The sequence below is a fragment of the Talpa europaea genome (genome assembly GCF_964194135.1).
Source record: "Talpa europaea genome assembly, chromosome: 12".
Lineage (NCBI taxonomy): Eukaryota > Metazoa > Chordata > Mammalia > Eulipotyphla > Talpidae > Talpa > Talpa europaea.
This window is the reverse complement of record NC_140079.1, coordinates 8,996,993-9,005,544: the sequence shown is the minus strand read 5'-3', so window position 1 is coordinate 9,005,544 and position 8,552 is coordinate 8,996,993. Positions and strand designations below refer to the sequence as shown.

The 8,552-nt window shown below is 57.0% G+C and overlaps 1 protein-coding gene across 4 annotated transcripts; it reads right to left on the bottom strand.

The window, feature by feature from the left end:
* Positions 1-3,540: 3,540 nt before the first annotated feature.
* NMRK2 (nicotinamide riboside kinase 2) lies at positions 3,541-7,767 on the bottom strand. Of its 4 annotated transcripts, none has more exons than XM_084249044.1 (7): positions 7,680-7,767; positions 5,777-5,867; positions 5,251-5,314; positions 5,009-5,165; positions 4,456-4,527; positions 4,040-4,146; positions 3,541-3,798 (listed from the first exon to the last, which is right to left on the bottom strand). In XM_084249044.1, the coding sequence occupies exons 1-7, from the start codon at positions 7,703-7,705 to the stop codon at positions 3,707-3,709; spliced, it is 609 nt and encodes a 202-aa protein (XP_084105170.1). In that variant the 5' UTR covers positions 7,706-7,767; the 3' UTR covers positions 3,541-3,706. The 4 variants fall into 4 exon arrangements, with proteins under 4 accessions (XP_084105170.1, XP_084105169.1, XP_084105172.1 ...); XM_084249043.1 differs by having other exon boundaries at positions 5,251-5,299; XM_084249046.1 differs by lacking the exon at positions 4,040-4,146.
* Positions 7,768-8,552: the final 785 nt, after the last annotated feature.

The window sequence follows — 8,552 nt, the reverse complement described above, 5'->3', positions numbered from 1 at the left end:
ACCGGAGACAGAGTGGGGAGCAGAAGAGGCGGCTTTACCTGAAATACACTGCTGAGGGGAGCAGCAGGTGAGTCAGGAGAGGTCTGCTGTGCCATGAGGGTAGCTCCCTGGCCGGGGATTGAATTTGTGCTGCTGTGGCTGCAGATAGCTGCATAGTGTGGCGGTGGAAACACGGAATCAGTAGGCTGCAGTGTATTTCCCTTTTGACTTTGGGGATGGTGCTGTCTTGTCTCTAGCTTACCTTAGTGTAAGGATAGTCTAGAACACATGCAATATGCAAACTACCTGCTGCTCCACCGCTTGTGATGTAAGGTTTCTGATCAATAACAGGTGATGGGTAGTTAAGTTTTTTTTTTAAAGATTTATTTATGCACACAAGAACTGCGGTACAGGCCAGAGGTGTTGGGGGGCGGTGAGAGGATTCACCAGAGACAGAGTGGGGAACAGAACAGGCAGACTGACTGAAATACACAGCTGAGGGGAGCAGCAGGCAAGACAGGAGAGGTCTGCTGCGCCATGTGGGTAGCTCCCTGCCTGGGGATCGAACTCGTGCTACAGTGGCCACGGATAGCTTCATAGGTTGCTTCTCAACTCCTTGCACCACCGGGAGGCCTGGTAGTTAAGTTTTAATAGTGGCATGTTTTATTTATTTGTTTGTTTGTTTTGTTTATACAAGCACTGGGTACAGTCAGAAGCGCGGGAGGGAGGGTGAGAGAATTCACCAGAGCCAGAGCGGGGAGCAGAGCAGGCAGAAGGACCGAAGTACACTGCTGAGGGGAGCAGCGGGCGGCAGGAGAGGTCTGCGCGCCATGTGGGACCCTCCTCAGGTGGCCGGGGAGCAGCCGGGGATCGAACCGGCGCTGCAGAGGCTGCGGGCAGCTTCGCAACCCAGCGCTCAACCACTGCGCCACCGGGGAGGCCCACCTGGTAGTTAAGTTTTGGTCAAAAGGTATACGTGGGATTTTCAAGTCACGGCCTCTAGCCAGGGTCAGCTGTAATGTGATATTAATGAGCAGATGGGTATTCACACTTTTTTTTTTTTTTAGATTCCTTCACCTCTTGTTGACATTTTCTCCAAATGTTTGGCATTCTTGGATTAAGCATTAGGTTTAATTTTTTTTTTAGAGATTTATTTATTTATTTATTTATTTATTTATTTATTTGTTTGTTTGTTTGTTTGTTTGTTTATACAAGCACTGGGTACAGTCAGAAGCGCGGGAGGGAGGGTGAGAGAATTCACCAGAGCCAGAGCGGGGAGCAGAGCAGGCAGAAGGACCGAAGCACACTGCTGAGGGGAGCAGCGGGTGGCAGGAGAGGTCTGCGCGCCATGTGGGACCCTCCTCTGGTGGCCGGGGAGCAGCCGGGGATCGAACCGGCGCCACAGAGGCCGCGGGCAGCTTCGCAACCCAGCGCTCAACCGCTGAGCCACCGGGGAGGCCCCCACACATTTTTTTTTTTTATGAAAGTTGCAAATGTCCAAAATACTGAATAAAATAGAAGTCACATTGGGTGTTTTTTTTCTTATCAAGTCCTAAAGAATTTTTATGTGGTTTTATTGAGATATAATTAACAAATCATACGATCTGCCCATTTGATGTGTACTTTTTATTTTTTTTTTTACCACATTCACAGGCCTGTGCAACCATCGCTTCAGTCAGTTTTAGACTCTTTTGTCCCCTGAATAAAGAAACCTTGTCTCCATTGGTGGCCACCCCCAGCCCTCTCCCCCAGCCACTCTCTGGTTTTTCAGGGTTGCTACCTCCTGAGGCATCTCTCCCTGAATTGCTCACGGCAGCCTTTGCACTGTGTCTTTCATGACCCCCCCCTCCGTGCCCACGCGCCCCTCGGTGACCGCAAGTCTCCTCTTTGATGGATGCAGTCATACTGGATTAAGGTCCACCCTTGCCACCCCATTAACTGGAGCACCTCTTTAATCTCTCCCAAATGCAGTCCCATTCTGAAGAGCTGGGTATCATGAACTTTGGGGGGACAAAATATAATTCCTACCAGTGTCTGTTTCTATTTTGTAAAGAGAGAAGATTTCACAGATACATGAGCTCATAGGGCCCTGAGCTGTTAGAGACCCAGACTTGTACCAGCTTGTCAGGCCCATGCCCGGGTCCTTTTAACTTCCCTTCTGTGGTGTCCTTCCCAGGAGGACGAGTTCCCAGGTCTGATCTATTTCCCCCCTTCTCTTTCTATTGAGGTGAAATTCACATAAACCAACTAATTCTAAGGGAGCCGTTCAGTGACATTTCACATACTCTCAGTGCTGTGCGGTCATCACCTTTATCAAGTTCAAAACTGTTTTCATCACTCAAAAGGAAATCCTGTTCCCATTAGCCGTCACTCCCTGTCCCTTGGCAACCACGGATCTGCTTCCTCTCTTTGTGGATGTGCCTGTTCTGGACATTCGCATCAGTGGGTCACCTGCTGTGACCTCGTGCGTCTGGCTTCGCTCCCTGAGCACCACGTGTCCAAGGTCCCTCCCCGTGGAAGCGAGCATCAGCGCTGCCTCCTTTTCAGGGTTGACTAAGATTCCAGGGTGTGGGTGGACCACATTTTGCTTATCCATTCATTTATTGATGGATGTTTGGGTGTTTCCACCTTTTCATCATGACCAGCAGCGCGCTACGAAGCAAAAACCATGTGCAGGTTTTTGTTTGAAAATCTGCTTTCAGTTCCTTTGGGTCCACCCCAGGAGTGGAGTTGCTGGGTCGTACGGTAATTGGGTCTTTCTTTTCTTCTCCCCAGACCCCCATCGTGTCTAAGCGTTCGCTGGCTTTGTCCAAATCTGTTTTGAGGGCAGCTTTTCCCTGCCTTTCTGGACTGAGAGGGCCGGCGGGTGCAATTCCATGGCCGGCCATGGGGTGTCTCCCTCAGGCCGGGGGCCACCCCAGCCTTCCACCTCCCTCCCTGCGCCTCCGTCAGGGTCTCCACGGGACCTTCTCACCTCTCTTGGGCATAAAGAAGGGGGAGAGGGATCTGCGGAGATTCAACTCAAACCCCAGCTCTGCCAGGCCACTGGCCGCCTCCACACCTCCGTCTCCCCGTCTGGGAAGTGCGTGTAAGTGATAAAGTCTCCGTGGTTTCTGGGAGGACTGAGGGGGACGGGGTTTCTGAGACAGGAAGTATGTTCTTTGCCAGCCTGCTGGGTAAGAAAGCTTCCTGGGAACCCCACCCGTAGGTGTCAGCTGCCAGCACAGAGCAGACTCGAGGTGAAGGCAGGTCTCCGCCCGCCCTCTGCTCGGGCAGGTGCCCCCTGTCTGGTGAAAGCTCACAGTAAATTTCCCATCTGGGGAAACTGAGGCCCCAAGGATCCTCAAGCAGTCCCTTGCTGTCATATCAGCATGGGTGGGGACTAGGATAGCCTGGGGGTCTCAGTGCTGTCTCCAGAGGCCACCGACGAGCCAGGGAGAGGGCACAGGAGGGAACGTCTCGGCGATTCAAACCACAGGCAGGACCCAATTGTTAAAAAAATAGGACTAGGTTTAATACCTCTGTGAAGTTACAAAGGCATCTTGGGGTTGGATCCCAGAGCCCCAAGAGTGTGAGCTGTGAGTTGGGCCTCCACTCTGATATGTACAGACTCCCCTAAAGGGAAACGGTCTCGCCGGGATGCCACAGACCTGGCATTCTTGCAGCTGGGTTTGTGCATGATTCTTCTGTGGGTCCCTGCGACTGGGGCTGGGCCCTCACGCCCCAGTCACACCGAGGAGTGATTCAGGAGGGAGTTCTGAATGTCTTCCAGGACTTGATAGAAGAGCTCCTCGCGGGACTTGGTGCCATCCAGGTACACTGCACCAGAAAGGCCATGGTCAGGGGCAGGGAGAACTGAGCTGTGCCCAGGAGATAGGTGGCCAGCTCACAAGGAGATGGGCAGACCAGGAGGAAGTTGCCCTGCAAAGTTGAGCTGCTTGAACAGTCCTCCAGGGCCAAAAGCAAGAGGGGCTGGTGGTGAGACTCGAGGAGGGACTGCCAGGTTCCCCAAATGGTCCCGAATGGGGAGGGGCCCGGTTCATCGCACTCAGGGTCTTACCCACTTCCACATTGTTGGCCTCCATCTCCTGCTTATACTTCTGGTACATGGGCCACACATGGCCATCGAAGATGCCAGGGGGATCGGGGACTGTGTAGCTTCTAGTACTGGGGAGAGAGAAGAACAAGAATGAGTGACACCCATGTTGCCCACGGATGGTGCCCTGGGCAGAGACTGGGGAGGTGTAGATGAGGTCAGGGATCACCAAGAAAAGGGACCCCAGCTGAGGTCTGGATGCTCCAACTTCCAGCATTCCATGGGCCTGGGAGATGCTGGCCCTGTACCAGCCAGCTGCATGCCTGCTGCTCATCAGACTCAGTGGCAGGGCAACCCATGTTTAAGGGGCTACATCCAGGCACCTGATCCCACCTGGGCGGCCAGACGGGCCAGGGAGCACGGCCGCAGCCCCAGCTCACCTTCTCCTCCACTTGCTCTCTTCGTATGGCAACGTCAGGAAGTACCTCCGGCTGTACAAGTCCAACAGGGGCCTGGGTGGGGTGGGACACGCGGTCAGTCCCCATGGGAGTCAAGCCCCCCCAGTCTCCAGCCCCCAGCTTGGCTTCTAGCGACGATCCCTGGGGGTGAGGGTTGGGGGTGTGTGAGTGGGATCTGGGCTGATTGGTTTTAGGGGTCAGGGAGGGAATAGCATCAGCCAGCCTACACATGCCCCAGCAGCCGCCCACAGCAGCTCCCGATTCAGACAACCCAGAGGGCACAATGTGTAGCCCAAGGTCACACAGCAGGACTGGGAGTCCGGGAGCCTATGCTCTGCCTGAGAAAGTTGAGGGTCTAGAAGGAGAAGCCAGTTTCCTGAAGAAGCGTGGTCACATGCCCCAAGCCCTGGATCCGAGCCCAGCCCTGCCCTCCACTCCCGGTCCCCGGGGTCTTTTTCTCCCCTCTGGGGAAATTGAGACTCAGCAGCCCCTGGGGGGCCTGGAAGGTCGCAGGCCGCTGCGTGCAGAGGCTCACTTGTAGCTGTAGAGCAGGAAGCCTTCCAGGAGGAGGATGTGGGTGTCTGACTCATCGGTCTGGACACTGACCCCATGGGCTCGGGCAAACTTCTGGGGGTTGCTCTCCCAGGCCCGCACGGTGCTCAGCATGGCGTCCATGTCCAGGGACTCCAGCACTGGGGACGAGAGCAGGTGTACCCAAGGGGGCCGGGGCCCAGGCCCATCTCAGGAGGGGGCGCCAGGGCAGCCCTCTGTCCTTACCGTCCCATTGTTTGAAGCCGTCCTCCCCAACTGCTATTTGGTCTTGGGGCTGAAACAGAGGAGCCCGTGCCCCAGGTTCAGTGCCCTCCTGCCCGCCTCACCCCCGCCCTGGGGTGACAGGGTCTCCACAGGCCGCTGGGCGGCCACCCCCTCTCCCTGCTGTTGATGCTCACAGGCTCTGGGGTCCCGGGGTGGGGGTCGGGGCACCCCAGGGACTCATGAGACCAGGAGGGAGGGGGCTTTGTATCCTCATCTTGTCACCCTTCACCTTCCACAAAGCATCGAACTCTTGATGGCAAAGTGGGGGTGCAGAAGGATGAAAGATTCTTGGGGTGAGATTCCCATCCACTCTGGGAACTCCCCTGGCCCTCCTGGCTCAGGTTAGCTCAGGCAGGACAGTGAGGGTCTGCACCTACCCCTGTGGGCAGTGGGCAGTAGGGGTGGGAGGGACGGGACCCGGATGCTTCCCCCTAATTTCTTTCTCAAGGGGCCATCCCCACCCCCACCTCTGGGTGAGGGCAGCCACCTTGAAAAAATCATCCTGGTGAATCACACAGCAGTTGGGCAGGGACTTGAGCAGGCTGTTGGTCAGCGTGGTCTTGCCGCCATTGGTGACACTGTGGGGAGAGCGAATCCCTGAAGATGCTGCCTGGGGGGACCCCCCACACTGCTGATGGAGGAGCCTCCCTGCAAACAGGCCTCCCCGGAATCAGACCCTGATGTCAAACTCCAAATTGTAAAACCCCAGGGCAGACAGGGCATTTTTTTCCGCCGAGAGTCAGAGGGGCCTTTTTAAACAGAGGGAAGGTTAAAAGCATGAAAGGGGAAAAAAAAAAAAAAAAAAAAAAAAGGCAGCATCATTCAGCCCTAGGGAGCAGGACACGGAGCCCTGCTTTAGTTTACACTCATTCATTGTGGCTGCAATCGCCGGGCTGGGCCACCGGTTTCTGTGGACAGAACTCCAGGCGTGACTCCCAGGAAGGCTTAGGAAACAAGGCAAAATGTTAAAACACCTGTTAGTAAGATGAGGTCTAGCCACACTCTTCACCGGGGAGAAAGGTGAAATACAGTCATTTTCAGCAAAATGGAGGGAATTTGAGGGAGTTATGCGCAGTAAAGCAAGTTACAGGACATTTACATACTAGATGACTTGCTAAAGTGAGCCGGCCTCTTCCTTCAGGTTTTGCAAGCTGCCAATTTTCCTGTTGCAAATATTTCATTCTCCCCCACTTTGTTTTACCATTTCCCCACCACCACCCGGTGCAACTCCTGAGCTTTTCTCCTTCCACCGCCCTCCCAACCTCAGAGCCCGACGGGGTTTGCTTACTGGGGAAAAAGTGCTATTGGCAAGGTGGAGTGACCGCGTGCTCAGGGTGCCCCCACTCCCCTGGTTTTAGCTGTGACCATCCTTGGGTCGGTCACCCAGGGAGCAAGGGCTCTCGGCTGACTCCTGGGCTCAAGGAGGTCAGACAGATGGAGGTCAGAGAGGGCACGGTCAGAGCTTTTCTGGAAAGGAGTGTTCCTTGACAGGGTTATCCCTGCCCGGGGACTCAGTGGTGCAAAATTGGCAGAACAGGAGAGATTGCAGCCATTGAAAAGGGGACCACCCATATATTGGGGGTGAGCGCACACCCCATATTAATTTGGGTCCGTACTGAAAGACACATCTTGTGCTGGTAGTTTGCTTTAGAATGTGGAGCCCCCATCCCTCCAAAATGGAGCCCCTCCTCCTTCAAACACTTTAGGAGGTTCTAGAGAGTGCTGAACTGCAGGCAGGGGCCCTGGGCAACCTCCTGGGGGGAGAGTGGCAGCCACCTCTGCCCCCCCCCAAATGCCTTCCGGCCATTTAAAAGCATTTCTTCTCCTGATGCAGAGTGGGCATCTCCAGGAGAGGGAGAGGCCCCTGCCAGAGGTCACCAGGCGTGGCCAGGATGGACGGCAGGCGCCGTCACATGGAAGGCCTTTCTGGGGTCGCCCCACCCGCTGGCGTGTGCCTCTGGAGTGGGGAGATGTTATTCCCACCCCCAGCAGGGTGCGGGTGAGATGTCCTCCACTCCCAGCACCTCCCGCCCCTCAGGACGCCCCGGGTTTTAGGAGGGTCTCCCAGAGCTTTGCATAGTCCCCACTGACTTCAGTTTGACACTGAGCACAGTTGGGGAAACTGATTTTCTTTTGGGAATGGAAATCTGGGCCCTGCGCCTGCCTCGCACCCTCTGCCCCTGGGGAAGCCCAGCGCCCGGGGCCCGAGGTCCCTCCACTGCCACAGGCCTTGGGCGGTGGCCCAGGCTGCTGCAGGTGCCGGGCAGCCTTCCATTCATTCCCGGGCCTCCTCCTCCGTCCAGGGCGCCCCCGAACCCCATCCCCCCTCCGGCCCCCTCCCCCGCGCTCCTCTGCGCCTTCCCGCGGGGCGCCTGCCCGGCGGCGCTCACCCTCCGATGCCCACTATGTGCTTCATCTCCGCACGGAGGGCGGCGGGGACCGCGCTCGAGGCCACTCCCAGCACCTGGCGGGGCCCGGCCTGCAGTGCCCGGCGCGTTCCGACTTCATTGAGGGACCCCGCGCCTTTATAGGCCGGGGCGCGGGAGGCCACCCCGGGGAGGCGGCCCTCGTGGCCCGCGGCCTATGGGGAGCAGCCGGCGGGGAGGGGGCGCGGGGCGCCGCACCTGTTCCCACCCGATGGAAATAGCTCCGCGACGCCTTTGCCTAAATTAGTCACGGGTCGCCGGCGGGGGGGTGGGGGGGGGGGGTGGGGGTGGGGGGTGGGGGGGTGGGGTGCGGGTGGATGTCACCCCAGCTGCCTCTCCCCGCCTCGCGCTCTCTGGTTCCTTCCCTCTGCGCCCTCCCTCCTTCCCCCTCGGAGCCAGAGATAACCGGCCACACCTCTTCTCTCCCTAAAAATACCCCGCTCGGCTGCGTCCCCTGCCTTGACCCTGACTTTAGGAGCCGCCCGTCCCCCCCCAAGCTGCAGCTCCCATCGGCTCAGCGGCGGGCGGGTCCCAGAGGCTGAGGTGCTGGGAGAATTTCCCTTTCCAGGGGGGTCCGGGCCAACATGGGCTTAAGGTCTGGCGTGGTGAAGCCCAAAATAGCTTTGCTCTGACTACTGGGGGGCCGTCAGAAAAATGTCTGCGTGACACCAGGGATCTTCATCCTTCATCAAGTGCTCAGGTGAGGCCTGGGTCACTGGATGTACCCTCAGCTTCGCAGCTGCCTGGGGCGTAGTGGGCATGACCTGTCATCCCTGCTCTGTACCCCCAAGCCAAGGGGCCATGACCTTGGTCAAGTTGGCAGTCACTTGGCAGGAC

Excerpts from the sequence above, each read along its gene's own strand:
- NMRK2 (XM_084249044.1), bottom strand. The coding sequence starts at position 7,705 with ATGAAGCACATAGTGGGCATCGGAGG. Across the intron at positions 5,166-5,250 it reads CGGCTTCAAACAATGGGACG|TGCTGGAGTCCCTGGACATG; the intron begins GTAAGGACAGAG and ends TCTCGTCCCCAG. Across the intron at positions 4,147-4,455 it reads GAGAGCAAGTGGAGGAGAAG|TACTAGAAGCTACACAGTCC; the intron begins GTGAGCTGGGGC and ends CTCTCTCCCCAG.